This window comes from Heliangelus exortis, chromosome 19 (genome assembly GCF_036169615.1).
Source record: "Heliangelus exortis chromosome 19, bHelExo1.hap1, whole genome shotgun sequence".
Lineage (NCBI taxonomy): Eukaryota > Metazoa > Chordata > Aves > Apodiformes > Trochilidae > Heliangelus > Heliangelus exortis.
This window is the reverse complement of record NC_092440.1, coordinates 1,482,499-1,498,257: the sequence shown is the minus strand read 5'-3', so window position 1 is coordinate 1,498,257 and position 15,759 is coordinate 1,482,499. Positions and strand designations below refer to the sequence as shown.

Below are 15,759 nucleotides of genomic sequence, written 5' to 3'. Positions count from 1 at the left end.
GCATAATTGTGGCAGAGAGAAGTCAGTGGTAGGAGTTGTCTCTGAGCTTCACAAAGTGTCTCCTTGATAAGACAAAAATGATGGGGCTGACACCAGTGGTGCTGGGTGAGGGGTTCTGGTTGCTGCTACTCCAGATGCCATCCTGAGAGATCAAGGTGGCTCTTTCAAAGCTGGAGCTGAAGAAATCTGCTGAGATGGAGCAGGATGAGCTCATTGCTCATGGTAAACTCGCCATCAAACCCCAGGGAGTGGAGGTCACTCTGCTGCCCCACTGGATCTGGGTGATAATTAACCCTCCAGGACTTAGAGCAATCTTGTCACCCTCTGTTATCACTCTGCAGCCTCTCCTACAGACCAATCCACCACATGCTAGCTATGGAAACATCTGTGCATCACTGCTGTGTCCACAGCAACCCAAAAACTGCACAGAAAAGAGGAAATGGAAGGAGAAAAAGAAGGAGCTTTTCAAACCACTTAAATTCTGATTGCATAAGACTTGGGAGAAACGTGTCTGAAAGCCCTGTGAGATGGGCAGTCTCAGGCCTTTGTCCTGCTTCACACTTTCCACCTCTTCTGGTACATGCAAAGTCCTTGGCATGCTCCCTGCTTGCTTTTATTTCTCTGGAATAACCAGGAAAAGGGCCAAGAGCAGCAGAGGCCACGTGTCACCCTGTACCAATGGCACAGCCCTGCCAGCACACTTCAGCAGAAACACAGGATGCTGGTACAGCAAGAGCAACCCCCCAAAAAACATGGGCAGCTTGTGGGGTTGGAGGTCTCTGGGTCCAAAGGGGTCACAGAAGACCTTTGGGGACAAAAGCCAAGAAGCCTCTCCTATGGGGTGGCAATGCTTAACCCTGCAAAGAAATTTCAGGCTCGAAAGAAGGAATAAACTGAGCTGGATGGTGAGATAGGACCCACCCCATCCCTGGGCCTTTTGAAGGCATCTGCCTCCAATCTCCTGCTTCTCAGGTGCTGCTGGATGGGCATAGCCTGGGAGCAGTGTGAGGACAGCAGCAGCAGCTGGAGGCACCAGGAGCCTTGGTCTTGACTCCCAGCTCCTGCAGACACCTGCACACTGCTGGGCTCCTTCCTCCTTGGAGATCTGCCCGTGGTTCCCAGGGCATCCCTCTGTGCTCCACACCTCATATCCACCCTCAGCCTTTCCACCACCACAGCCCAGCTTCCCCAGGCTGCTCTAACCAGCCCTGGGCACAATATTCCACAGCCAGGAGGGTCCTGTTGGAGCCAAGCTCACTGCTCTTCCATCGCTGGGGACTGCAACCTGCAGCCCCAGAACTGCTGATGCCACCCCCCTGGGTGATGGGCACGTGTTTGATGGAGAGGGAGGGGGTGCAGGAGGATGGGCATTGATCTCCAGCTTAGCCCTCCAGCCCAGGGGAATCTTTCCTACATAAATATTTGCCAAGCAATGCATTTGTGCCTGTCGATGGCTGTCGATAGGAGCCTGCAGTGCTGTTATCTGCCAAGCTGTCATTCCCAGGGAAACCTGACCCAAACAGCCCACTCCTCATTGCAACCAAATTATTTTGTCCTTTTTTTTTTTTTTTCATCTCAGCTGGTCCCTACCTGCAGAGCACCCCGGGGGTGCAAGGGGAGGGGGCAGAAGCATTGCAGGTGACACTGTGGTGCCGTGGCAGAGCCAGCACACAGAGGGTTAACCAGCTCAGACACACACACACAGAGCTGCCAGACAAAGCCTGGATGCCTCTTGCTTCCCTCTGCATCCTCAGGCTCCAGCAGCTACCTGCCAGGTCCAGCAAGGATCCAGGGAAAGGGCTGGTGTGGCCTGCGCCAGCTGGGATGGTGCCAGCCTGGGCTGGAAGGACAAGGCCAGGAGGATGCTGCTACGTTACCATGGAAATGCTCTGCTGTCTTCCTTCTCAGGGCCTCCACTGTCTCCTCTGTGTCTGCCCACTCCAGGACCAGCCTCCTGCCGTACAGGTGTGTGCTGTGGCACAGGGCATTGAAGGCTTTCTGCAGAATGAAGAGGGAAAAAACCCCAACAAAACAGTTATAACGAGGGAGAAAACCAAACCAGGCACAAACAAGGCAAAGCAAAGACAGCCCTCTCCTTGCTCTGAACCAAACAGCCCCCAGAGAGCATCCTGCTTGGAGCACTTTGCACTGATGGGGCAGGATTCATCTCCATCAGTGGCTCTGACTGGGTCATTTATCTTCCACGTGCCTGCAGCAGAGCAGAGCCCCCCAGCCAAGCCTCTGGGAGCTGCCTGGAACCCAGCAGAGCACAGAGCTCCAGGTTGGCAGCATGCTGGGACCACCCCTGGGATGGGGAAAGGCTGTAGAGCCTTGGGGGAGCACCTGGAGACTCCCCCTGCTCCCTGCTGGCAATGGAGGGGCTCAAATGGGGGCAGAGAGGTTGCCTTCTGCTCACCAGAGGGTTGGAAGCAGCAGGAGCTGGCTGGGAAAGCTCCTTTCCTCTCACCAGCATTTTGGTGATGTTGGCCATGCTGGCACCAATTGGCAGAGCCAGAAGCCAAGAAGACAGAAGTCTGCTCTTTTTCCCAGGGGTGTTTTTGCTCCCTTATAGAAACCCAGAGGTTTCCTCACTGTTCCAACCTGCTTAATAACACCCATACAGCCACAATCTGAGGCTGAATACAAGTGTGCTGAACAGCACAGGAGTTCAGATGGTTTAGGATGCCTGTAGGCAACAAGCAGAGGCTTCCAGGAACCAGCAACTTGATCCAGGGAAGGTTGATTTTGTCTTTATTTCCCACAGACTTCCAAGCAAATTCAGGCCTGCTCAGGACAATGGGAGGACACAAACACACTGGCCAAATATCTTCCTCCCACAAAGGAGGGGCCCACAAAGTGCTCCACAGCCATGCAGAGAGAAGGAGCCCAAAATGCTCTTTTAAAAAATCCAGCTAAGGCTGGAATGAAGTCCAGTTATAAGCCCTGACAGTTGGACTTGATGATCTTGGAGGTCTTTCCCAACCTTTCTGATTCTGATCTCTGCAAACTCACATGCCTGGAACAAACACAGCAGCTGCAGGAGCACTGAACCCCCCCCCCACTGTCCTGCAGGGATCTCTCCTCTCATCTGGAGGCCCCCCAAGCAGCACCAAAGTTCTCTTGGAGGACCCCAGACTTCTCATCCAAGCTGTTTGCTAAGTGGCACTTTAGATCCACTGTGTCTGTCCCCAGATGTCACCTCTCTGGGCAGAGGGGCTCTACCTGAAGAGGCTTTGGCTGCCCCTGACCCCTCCTCAGCAGCCAGGACCCTGCCTGAGCCACCAGGTTATGAAAGTCAAATTTCCAGCAAAAGTCCATTTCCAGCACTCAGTAGCCTCCAGCTTCCCTTCCTCCTGACTCCCTTCCACCCACAGAAGTCTGAGTCAATATAAAAAAGAGAAACCAGGGGCAGCTCCACCCTTCCCCAGCCCAGGGTGACCCTGGCAGGGTGAAGAAGGAGGCCCCTTGCCCTCTGATGGGCTCTGAGCCTGGCACCAGGGTGCTCTGCAGCTACAGCTGGGTTTATTTGCTGCTGCTGTTGTTTTAAAGGCCTCTTTTTCCCTGGGAATGGGATCCAATTAGCAGAGCAATGTGTTGGCTTAAATAAACACAGGGGGGAGGTGGTGGTGGGGAGTGGTTGATGGCTGTTTGCCTTGGCACTAAGAGTCACTCCCAAAGGCTGGCAAACAACTGCTGTGGCTCGGGCTCTCATTTGTTAAATTATCCTCCTTTAATTCCTCACTTCCTGCAGCAGGAGGAAGGAGAAGGTTGGGAGAAAGGGGCAGGGCTCTGGCCACCTCACAGCAGGTTGGGGAGCTGGGCAGAGAAGTGTCCAGCAGCACAGGGGGATGTGGGGATTTCCATCCTCAGCACCTCCTCCTCCTCCTCACTGCAGGATTGCTTCCACATCCCTCTGCTCAGCCCAGCCCAGGATGAGGCACCCCCTGCGTTTGTGGGGAGCACTGGGAAAGGTCACAGAGCAAAAAGGAAGGCAGCTGCTGCCACCAAGTCTTGTTAGATGAGAGAAACCTGCTGGGACAGATGCAGCTGGGAACACAGACCCTGCCTGGCCAAACACCCCCCCAAAATGAGCTCTTTTCCACTGAGGGGAAAAAGCAAAGCTTGGGATCTGGGGGACCTTCCCAGCCCACTGCTGCTCCATGTGGAAGGAGTCAGGCTGGGAGCTCTGCTCCTCACAGACCCATCTGTCTGTGACCCCCAAGAGCTGGGGCTGCAGAACAGAAGTCACAAGAACAACTGAATGTCCCCTCAGCTGGAAAGCAGCTAAAAACTAAAACTGAGCTCTCCCTTGCTCTGCAAGGAATGAAGACTTTTACAGGGAAAAAACCCAAAACGAAAGAGAAGCCACTGATGATTTAAAAGATGAAGGGATGAGGGGGAGAAATGCCATCTCCATACATCCAGTAAGAGAAGAAAATCTGCCACTGCTGCTACTCCAAATGAGAAGACAGGTAGAGAAAAAAAATCTACATTAATTCCATGAGAAACATGAAATGAAGACAAGCAGACTGGCTTTCCAAGAAAGAGGAGGCAGGAGATATTTTCGGGGTGCAGCTCCTCCACGCCTTCTCCAGACACCTCCTCTTTTGAAGACCAAAGCATCAGATAGCCAGAGGTTTGTTTAAACCAGGGAGAAAGAGAGGTGTGGTGTCCACTCACCCAAGAGACACTCATCAGAAAAGACCTCAGATGACAATAGCTCTGGATTATTCTACAACTTTAAGAAAAGAGAAGCCTCCACCTGGCACAGCTCGCTGTCCTTTAATTCCAGAGAAAGACTTTGCTGAAGTCCTCCTTGAGGCTGAAGAGCCCTGGCAAATGTCCTCATGGGTCAGTTTTGCTTTCCAGATGCTTTAGGGGTTGCATGAAAAGCCTACGACCACCTCCCCCTAAAAACCAGGGTGCAAATATGCTTAAAAATGTCACATCTGAACACTGCTGCATCTGAGCTTGCAGAGCCTGGCTCAAGCTGAAAGTCACAGCTGAGCCTGGCAGGATGGAGAGGCAGAGGAAGGAGGAGAAGCTGGAACAACAGCTTAAGAACATTTGTGGGATACAGAAAGGCAATTTCAAAATGAAGTGGTAGCTGATAAACTCATTTGAAGCCTGGGCTGCCAGGACAAGGCAGACCCAGCCCTGGAGCAGAGCCTGCTGTGTGGGGGCCCTGGCAAGGCAGAGATCAGGAGACCAGACAGAGCATTGCATCCCTCAGCCCCAGTGCTACAGATCCATCCCTAAATGCCATATTAATTTGGAGGACAGGGCTGCTCTGCCTGGAGATTCCCTCTTGCCCTATTAAATACTCAAGCCCAAGAGCCTCGGGGCCAAAGTCATTAGAGGGATAAAGGGTCAAAGACATTAGGAGATTGATAAATTTCCCTTTCCTGCAAGACCCAGTCCCAACTGAGGATGCTCTCTGCGATGCCAGCTGCACAGAAGGATTTTTCTTTCCTTGTGTGTGGATTTTTAAAGAGCTGAGTGTCTTTCCCGAACGGGCAATTTCTATTTGGAGACCAGATGTATTTTTATATCAACAGGGGAGAAAAGTGGAAACTCGGCTTCCAGTTAATAGTTCAAAAATAAAAACAATCCCCCAACAGTTCTGCCCAGGGAACATCAGGAACCATGTCAAATGCTTAATGCTTCCTTAACTGGAGTTAATTTGTTATTGCCAGCAGATCCAAGCTCTCGCTCTCATCCCCCATCTTCCACCCAGCTTGACCAGAGGGTATGCAAAAAATATGTAAATATTCACTCTTGGTGAGTATTACTTCATCCCTCCCCTTGCTGTCTTTGCCACGGATTCCTCCCCATCTCCTGGCTTCACACACGTGCACGCTGTGACCTCTTAAATGCTGACGACAAAGAGGAGAGAGCCCTGCTAATTTCACCTGAAGGAAGAGTAACACTCCCAGGCTGGGTCCATCCATCACCCTGGGAGCCATCAAACCACCCAAGAGACAGCCCTGGATGTCACTGTGGGAAAACCGGGCTCTGAAGGAGGCTCTAAAGGACAAGGATCTCCATCCCTGAAGGAGAAGATGGGGGGAGGCGAGGGGATGAAACCCGGCCCGGCAGGACCAGGCTGGGAGATGAGAGGGGGAGCCCCACATCTCTGGCCTGGCTTTGGAAAATCTCTGTACGCCTTCCCCCAGCAGCTGTGATTGCTCAGAGAAAAAGACAAACCCAGGAGGTCACAGGCTTTAAGTGCCCAACAAAGCCACCCTAACTATTCTATTACAAACCCCATCATGTTTTATAAGACGCTTATATGCGATTTCCAGATTACCACTCTGAGCAAAAACGTCAGTGATAGTCCCAGCTATTCAGCTCAGAGGTCTCCAGTCCCACTCCCCTCCTCTCTCATTTCACTTAGCAATAAACTCTAAGCCAATTATGTCCGTGGTTACAATATTCAGGATCCTATTCATCAATACCCAGCGCATCCTCTTCCAGGCGGCCAATGGAGTGTACTTGATGTGCCACTTGTGAGACAATTAAATCCCTCAAAGAGATGAGGGAGGAAAAAAAAAACAACAAACCAACAACAAAACGATAACAAGAAGAAGGAAAAAGAGCTGCCTTGCTGGAGAAGAAGGAAAAAAGAACCCTAAGTGGTCTTTCACAGGGCGTCTCCATCCCCACACACACGAGCTCCGGGATACCCAAGCAAGCGCCCTGCCTGGCTCTCTCCCCTCTGGCTGCTGAGAGGTGGGTTTCTTACTGCTGAGATTTCTGTCCAGTGCAGCTGGAATCTGCCACCCCAAGGGGCTGAAGAGGGACAGGAGGCTGAGCTTTTGCCCTGTTTTCTCCAGAAACCAAGCAGAACAGCGGGTGCTGTCTCATTCTCCCCCAAACTGAGCAGCAGCCAGGTCCCTGTACTCACCTTGCCAGCACTGCTCCAAGTCTCCTTAGGAAAAGATGAACTCAAAGCCCAGGAACAAAGCCTGAACAGCTCTGCTTTCACCACTGCTTCACTCCAAAGCTGCCCTGAGCAGGGGAGGGACCCCAGGGGGGGTCAGTGCCCCCCGGGCTGCCAGCCAGCAGTCCTGAGGGGAGGAGGGATGCTGAGCGGAAGAAAGTTTGAATTGAGATCAATATGGGACTAACAAAGAAAGTCTGTGGACTGTGTTATCCAGGAGGTCAGCCTGGAAGGGATGATCTAATAGTCCCTCATGACCCTGGATCAATGACTCCTGTCTGAAAACATAAACACAGCCTATGCTTGCTCCTCCTCTCCTCCTTTCTCCTTCAGCTCCGCTCAAAGTCTTGAAAACGTGGAGTCTGGGGGTGGCAGGGGAGCTGTGTGGTGCCTTCCCTGCAGCAGCAATACCTCTTAGAACCTCTTCTGACCCACTGCAGGAGACACTGTGCCCAGCCCAGCCTGCTCCTCAACCCTCCAGCAAAGGGTAACAGCACAACACTACCAGACAGGCCAACACCTCCTTGTTTCATCTGCAAATGTGGAACCGAAATGTGGAGGAAAAGTTCAAATAAAATAACAGAGTAGAGCTTTGTGAACAGCCACCTACCCCAGCTTAAAATGCTAGGGAACATTTTGCAGCATTGAAGTACCTACAGACTGCAAAAACAGCAAGAGATTTGGAAACGTGTGAAGCTGGATCCTGGCAAAAAAAGCCAGGAATGATGGGTTTTGCTTTTTTGGGTTAAAGCAAAGTGTGCTTTCAACCTGCAGGCTTCAGGAGCTCAGTTCTTGGTGCTGAGGAAGGTGTTCCCCAGGCATGGCTCCCTCCTGCTGACATTTCCCATGCTGCTGCCCAACAGCCAGCACAGACCTCTCTGAGGAAGCATCCTTGGCCAGCCCAGCCCAGCCAGGTTCCATCTGGAGACCAAATTACAGGATTTGATTTTTGCTCTTGTGTTCAGCAAGGCAAAGCACACGCAGACCTTTCTCTCATCATTTTGTCTGTTTCACAACTACTCCTGTGTCACACTCACAATCTGAAAAACAGCCAGATGAGGATGCTCACGGGAGGCCTCAAAACACATGGAGGAGCTGATCAGTGTGGTCCTTGTGCAGTTTACACATCAGTAATCAGCCACAATATCCAAAAACTTCCCTAAAATCAAGAGTGTGGTGGGGATGGGACATGTCCTCAGGCCAAAACCATCCCTTGTCACAAACCTGAAAAATAAGCCCCTGTCCTTCTACATGTCAAGAAGTTTCAGCCCTTTTAACAGCTGCACCAAAATCATGCCTGTTCCATGTTGGGGTTTCTGTTGTGTAACCTCCAGTGATTGCCCACAGAGGGTTTTAGGCTCAGTGGGACAGAGCTTCCATGCTCCCTTATCACCTTCTGCTCCTCTCCAGGTTGGGTGGGGGCCCAAGGGGGAGGAGGAGGAGGCAGCAGATCCACATCTCACCTTGGCATCCTGCTTGGTGAGGAAATCCACAAACCCGAACCCGCGGTGGGATCCCGTTCCTCCCACTTTCTTGGGCAGCCGGATGGTCTTCAGCTCTCCAAAGGTGCTGTGAATGAGAGAGGGGGAAGCAAAGACCCCGTGAGATGAAGGGAACCATCATTTCATCACAAACCATGGCAGCTGCACACCCACCTTGGCCCAGAGGTGAGGGCTGAGGCGAGCGGTGTCCTGTGCCCACTCTGCTTCCCTGCAGGTCCCGTGTCCAAAGCCCCAAGTAGCAGCTGAATGCTCAGCTTGCATTTCTAGCAAGGCTGCAAACCTTAAAAATAAGCAAGCTGCTTTCTGAATGTAAGTGCTTTGTGTTTCCTCCCTTGAGGAGAGCTGCAGAAACCCAAGACCCAGCCTGTATCCTGTTCAGGGTGGGCAAAGAGCATCTCCAGGTTACCAAGAGGCAGGGCTGCCCCTGACCACCACCAGAGCAGATTTATTTATTTTATTTTATTATCAGAGCCCTGTCTGAAGAGGGGATGGATAGATAGATAGATAGATAGACAGACAGACAGACAGACAGACATAGATAGGTAGGTAGATAGATAGAGGTGCATGGGATAGAGGCACAAGCCAGAGCACAGCCCCATGGGGACCTGTTCTCCTTCCACCCCCAGAATCTGCTCTAGAAGTACCATCCCTCTGCTCCATGGATGCTGAACACCATTTTTAAGACTGGATTTCCTCACTCTTGACACTTCACATCTGCCACTCTGCAGCCAGCCACCCAGCCTCTTCCATGGGCTGGAATAAACTGGTTTTCTGGAAGCTTGCTGAATGCCTCAAGGAAAACAGGTGAATTCAGCAGACCCAAATACTGTACAACAAACCCCATCTCCAGCAGCCTTTCAGACAAGTTCCAGAGTGCCAAAAGGATGGAAAGTCAAAGCAAGGAGATAAAGGGGTTCCTGCTTAGCTGGAAGGTGGGGGGTAGGGTTGGCAGCATCCACACTCAGCCACAGCCCATGGAAACCTTGTCACAGCCTGCCTGTCCCTGGGGAAGGAACCCCCAGCTTGAACACCAAAGCACACAGCCACCCTCCCAGCCTGGACCTTGCCCAAAAAGCCAGGAACCAGTCCCAAAGGCAGGGCTGGCCAGACACCCCCCTCCAGTACCATTCCCTGGAGAAATTGCAGGACAAAGCCAATGCTTTCCTGTTCATCTGAGCTCCTGCTTCCTCTTCTCCTCCCCTCCCACCCATCTATCAAACACGTATGCACAAACTGCAGGCAATAAATATTTAATGTGGACCGGGGCTGAAGAGATGTGTTATTTTATTTGAAAATCTCCACACAGGCACACATCCACAAAAGCAGCCCAGGATGCAGCAGTGCCAAAGAGCACCTGGGAATAAACACAGTAAAGGCCATAAATGCTCTCGTGAAATGATATAAGCTAAATCCTGGGAGTTAACCTGCTGCACCAGCAGCATGACCAGGCATTCATCTACCCAATTTCCTTTGGCAACGTGGTGTGTAAATGTACCATTATGAAGCCTCAAAATGAATCCACATGTCTCCTCCTCGGTGCTTTCCCTCCCTCCTCCCCTCCGAGCCGGTGCTCTGCAAACAAACAAACACACAAACCCCAGCAGAGGGGAGGGAGCAGCCTCTGGCACTGGGGATGCTCAGCTCTGGGAGCAGCAGGAGGGTTCTGTGGTTCCCAGCACAGAGGTTATGGGTGCCAGGAGCCCAGGAGCTCTGCAGGCAGCTCCTCCTGCTTGCAGCATCCCTGTAGGATCTCAAATCCCTTCCTGTCTGGGGGAAGGGAGAGGCAAGGAGAGAGCTCCTGGCACAAGGAGGTGACCACCAAGGCTGGGAATTCAAGTGGGTGGGTGACAAGGGCAGGGGGAACATGCTCCAAACTATCCCTTTGTGGGAAGCATCACAGGCATTGTCTGCTGGGGGAGCAGAATATTTGCTAAAGGAATAGGAGCAGAATATCTGCTAAAAGGGAAGGATCTCAGACAACAGCTGCTCTGTGCACCACAACACCAAGGTGTCTCCCACCCCCAGGCACAGGGGGCCAAGAAGACCACCAGGAGCAGGGCAGGGATGGTGCCCCTGTGCTGGGCACTGCTGAGGCTGCACCTCCAGTGCTGGGTTCAGTTCTGGGACATTGAGGAGCTGGAGCAGGTCCAGAGGAGAGAAACCAAGCTGGGAAGGGGCTGGAAAACAAGTCCTGAGAGGAGAGGCTGAGGGAGCCAGGATTGTTTGGTTTGGAGAAGAGGAACCACAACAATTCTGTGATTCCCCTCTCCCCAGCCAACCCAGACTGGGATGTGTTGGGGGTGCTGGGGATCCCCTGATCCAGGGGAGAAGCTCAGGAGGGCAGGATGGGGGAGAGGATGGGGGAGAGGACAGGATGGGGGAGAGAGACAGGATGGGGGAGAGAGACAGGATGGGGGAGAGAGACAGGATGGGGGAGAGAGACAGGATGGGGGAGAGGGACAGGATGGGGGAGAGGGACAGGATGGGGGAGAGGGACAGGATAGGGGAGAGGACAGGATGGGGGAGAGGGAGAGGATGGGGGAGAGGGAGAGGATGGGGGAGAGGGAGAGGATGGGGGAGAGGGAGAGGATAGGTGAGAGGGACAGGATGGGGGAGACGGACAAGATGGGGGAGAGAGACAGGATGGGGGAGAGAGACAGGATAGGGGAGAGGACAGGATGGGGGAGAGGACAGGATGGGGGAGAGGACAGGATGGGGGAGAGGGAGAGGATGGGGGAGAGGGAGAGGATGGGGGAGAGAGACAGGATGGGGGAGAGAGACAGGATGGGGGAGGCTGCAGGTCCCAGGAGGGGAGCAGACAAGGCCAGGCAAGCTGAGGGGCACAGTGGGGCCAGGGCTGACCCCACCAGGGCTGCCCAGCAGAACACCAGCCCTCCCACTGCGGTGCTAATTAGAAACCAGAGCACAGCAATTACCAACCCGGGAGCTGTGAATGAAGTGGAGAGCGTGGGCCTTTAATGTGCTCCTCTCCAGCACCAGGCAGAGACTCACACCTCTCTTTTCCAATTATTTCCTCTGGATTTAGGGGGAGAGAGAGGCAGAGGCGGGAGGGAACCCAATTACCCCCTGCAGTGCCAGGCTCCTGGGACCCAGGGACGGATCCGTGTTTGATCCCACGCTGGCTCCATCCATGCTGCAGCCTCCCAGCTCCAGGACAGCTGGGCAGGGATCACACCGTGCTGCTGAGGCTGCAGGAGCAGGGATGGTGGAAGGGAAAAGGATGCTGAAAGGATGCTGAGCACCCAAGCAAAACCTGAGCCAGCTGAGATGGAAGCAAGTGGCTTTTGTACAGAGTGCCAACCCCATCCCTCCTGCCAGGACCCATCCAGCAGGGCTGGGGAGGGTGGTGGTGGCTCACGGCAGCTCAGACCACTGCCACCATCACCTCCTTCCCCCTCAGCACTCAGCTCTGAAGGGTGTGAACATGCAGCAGGCTCCCTGGGGTGAGGGTTCCTCTTGGAGCTGAAGTCTCTTCCTCTCTCCATAACAAACTGGAGGGAGATCAGGAAGTGCTGCCAGCAAACCCCTCCTTGCCCTGGGCTCCACGGGTCAGAGGGAAGTCCCTGGAGTCAGCCTGAGTGTGAAGGCTGAGCAGGTTCTGGATCAGTACCCACGGCTTCCCCACGTGCCCCTGTGCCAGGGCTCAGCAGCTGAAGGACTTGGCTGCTGTGGGAGCAAAGCCCTTGCCTTCTCCAGACACTTGTCTGCAGCCAGCAGACTTCATGGGGTGGCTCTGGAGGACGTGGCTCTCCCAGCCTCCTCACATGGTGCTGGCAGCTCGCTGGCCCAGCTGGCACAGTCCCTCCTCACACCCTTGCTTGGCACCTTCTCGTGCCACTGGCTGGAAGGGATGACAGCCCTGGACAAAACGCTGCAAGCAAGGTATTTCCCAAAGGAGAACCTTTGCTTCGTGCTGATCCAGATTTGCAAAGGCAGAGGGCAGAGCAGGAAAAGCCCATCCTGGCCCTGGCTGAGCAACCACCCCCCCAGGTGAGGCACACAGCCAGCCACAACCTTCTCCTTGACAAGTCACCACCTCCGAGCTCACCACAAACACAGGCTGTTCCCAGAGATGCCAGGAGGGATATCCTCTCCCTCCCACCCACCAGGGATCCAGCTCTTCTGCACAGCATCACCAGGCACCAGCTGCTCTCCTGATGCTTTGGAAGCTCTTCCAGTGATGCTGCAGCCAAGCCCTCGCTTCCTGCCCCGTCCATTTCTCCTCCATGCTGCAAGCTGGCTGCAGGTCAGAGGAACATCACTCCTTGGGACTGTAATCATATCCTTTTGGCACAGGCCAGCTGGGAGGCAAGTCCTTTGCCTGCTGATTACAGGACTTTATTTTGCTATTAAAAGGAGCACATGCCAGCTGGGTAGACAACACACCCAAGCTGGCTTGGCTCTGCCTGCTTACTTGAGCATCCTCATCAACACAGCCAAGCAGCTGAGGGCAGAGGAGGATGGGGATCCAGGTGCTCTCCAGAAACTCACCTTCCTTCTCTGCCAGCATGAAACCCAAGTTTTCAGCTCACAGCTCCTTCCCCTGCCAGTCCCAGCACCACCTTCTGTCCCTGACTCTACCACCTCTTCTCAAATCTTCTCTTTTCCCATCTTGGGTTTTGGTTGAATTTCTGCCCCCTGCTTCCAAACCTCTCCACAACCTCAGTCAGCTCCTGCTCCCCAAGCTGCTGGAACAGCCACTTGCACACACTCATTTGTGGGATGGGGTGAGGCTGAACAGTACTGCAGCTGGGAAATATCCCCTCCACCTCAAAAAGATGCATTTAAAGTGCAAGCTCTTTGGGATATGCCAACTGTCCAGGAGCATTATTTTCAAGGCCTTTTTAGTTGCCAAGTTTTGCAGGGCAAAGCACAACCAACACCACAAAGCCAGGTTCATGGTCAACTGCTGTCCATTGACACAAGAGCTGATCTTCAAAACAAACAAATCATCAGGAGGTATCTCCAGACATATACAGATGTCCCTCTGCATGGGGCAGACCCAAACCCCTTTCTCTGGTTTATTTCCCTTTAGGAAAAGCAAGCCAGCAACAACCACGTTGCAAAGCTGGTCATGAAAACCTCTAGAAAGGTTGCCAACCTTCTCCTGGGTTGCCATCCTCCTCCTCCCTCCCCCTTCTGATCCCCAAGCCCTGATGCTGCCTGAATCCCCCCAGGTGCTGCTGGCAGCCCAAGGCTGGAGCTCAAGCCCCGTGCCAGGCAGTGTCACTGCTCACCAGAGATGGCTCTGGGCAGGGGACAACAAGTCCAAAAGGGACACAAGCCCTTCCCCAGCAGCAGGCTGCAGCCAGCAGAACGCACTCTCTGGCTTTGCAGTGGTTGTCTCCAGTTTATTATTTCCCCCCCAGGACCTTCCCTCCCCCCCAGCAAATTCCCTCCCTGCCAACCTCTGCTTCCGCGCCCATTTCCTGATGATGGGGTGGGGGTGCTGTGTGTGTGGGGGGGGAGATATAATAATGGTCTTTTTTTTTCCTTTCTCCTCCTTGAGGAATGCAGGACCCTGGCAAATGGCTTTGCCCCTGGGCTGAGCCGTGGCCGGTTCCACCCCCTGCGTGAGGGAGTTAATGAAATCCCCAGCGGAAGGAAGGGTCCCCCCCGCCTCCCGCTCCGGGACTGCAGCTGACTCCGGGCTGGCTAATCCCATTACAAGAAAATAACGTGGATAATTCAAGCTAATGAAATCGTTACAAGAATGTGGACAGCCAGGGGTGGACATTCAGAGCCAATTTAACACCCCTTGGTTGTTGTTATCCCCGGCACAGGAAATAGCTGAAAGGAGGAAGGGAAAGGAAGGAGAGGGAGGCAGAAAAGAAAAAGAAAAAAGTCCTCCTCTCTTGTTAGCTTAAATCCTGTTAGAGAGTTCAGGAATTAATCTGCCACCTATCTCCCTTATTACCCTTATCATCATCATCAATAACAGCTCCTCGGTAACCTCAGGAAATTAGCAAATGAATGGGCAGGAGGGCAAGGCAGGAGCCAAACCTCCTGTCCTGCTCAGCCCCCAGCAGCCACCACTGCCTCCACCTCCAGCAGCACCCAGGGCCAGGAGACAGTGGGTGGAGGGACCTGGCAGCAGGATGGGTGTCCCAGCCCACAGCTGCATGGATGGAGGGATGCAAAAAATGGGTCCTAACCTGCCCTGATCCTTCATTCCAGCAGTGGGTGCAGGATGACCAAGTCACATCCCCTGGGAAAAGCCAGCAGTGCCCCAGAGGGCAGCCACAGCTGCACCTTGCTCATCACTACAGGGATCATCAGCTTTTCCAGCTTCCTCTCCTCTTTCCCAGGAGCAGCTTCTTTGTTTGGAGGCTCCTTCATCCACTGCAACTCCTCTTCTTCAGTGCTGCTCTGGAGCTGCTGGGAGCTGAAGATGCTGCTGCCTTCTCCCAGCAATGGAGCATCCCTCCCTGTGGCCATATTCCTGGGGTAGCCCTGGCCATGCCCCACAGAGAGCCAGGCTCTCCTCCTGCATGCAGAGCAGCCAAGCACTGACACCTTGCTCTGGGCTCACCACAGCATTTCACCACAAATCCCTCTTTTTGCCATGGAGCATTTCCAGGCAGGAGCTGCCAGCTGGATGGGGTGAGGTACCTGAAAAAAAAAACCCTAAGTTTCCACAGGAGACAGGGGTCTCCCTGAAACAAGGATTCCCATCAGGAGCATCCCATGTCATTGGGAATGACATCTTCAACCCAGGAGGATCAGTGAGGACCCACCAGCTCCTGACCAGGCAGGAGTCAGCACCAAGAGATGCTGCAGCCCCTGAACTGCTGCAGAGATGCTGGAGAGCAAAGTGGGGACCTCAGGCTCCTTTCCAGCCTCAGTTTCCCCACACAGGCTGCTCCATCAAGCTGAATATTTCCCATTTTTTCAGCTCACCTCCTGCAAAGCCCTGGGTGCTGTTTACCAACCCCACACAGACACAGGAGCCTTCAATTGCTCCATGAAGGCAGCAGAGCCCCTCGGGATTTCAAAGCCCAACCAAGCAACTGGAACGTGAGCACTTCAGTACCAGAGAGAAAGCAAAAACCCAACAGCAAATGCAGCAGAAAAAGCTGGAAGCCCTGCAAAAGGGTGACCTGGGCTTGCAAGGAAGTCACCTGGGGAATTCTCCTGGATGGGAGAACTGGGGCCAGAGAGAGGTGCAAGAGATGCACATTGTGCTCTGGTGTCCAGCCTGGGTCTGTCCCCTCCCTGCCCATGTGGAGGAAGGAATTTTCCACCTTTCTGCCACTGCAGCACAAATAACACATCTCTCCATTTTTTTTTTTT

General features: G+C 53.5%; 1 protein-coding gene across 4 annotated transcripts in view; it reads right to left on the bottom strand.

The window, feature by feature from the left end:
• Positions 1 to 15,759, bottom strand: part of RBM19 (RNA binding motif protein 19) — a 64,101-nt gene that overhangs the window by 12,776 nt on the left and 35,566 nt on the right. For all 4 annotated transcript variants that reach the window (XM_071762858.1, XM_071762859.1, XM_071762862.1 and 1 more), the window contains exons 22-23: positions 8,407 to 8,512; positions 1,878 to 1,998 (exon numbers count right to left, since the gene is read on the bottom strand). In XM_071762858.1, the coding sequence (XP_071618959.1) occupies positions 1,878 to 1,998; positions 8,407 to 8,512 (227 nt within the window). The remainder of the gene's footprint in view (positions 1 to 1,877; positions 1,999 to 8,406; positions 8,513 to 15,759) is intronic.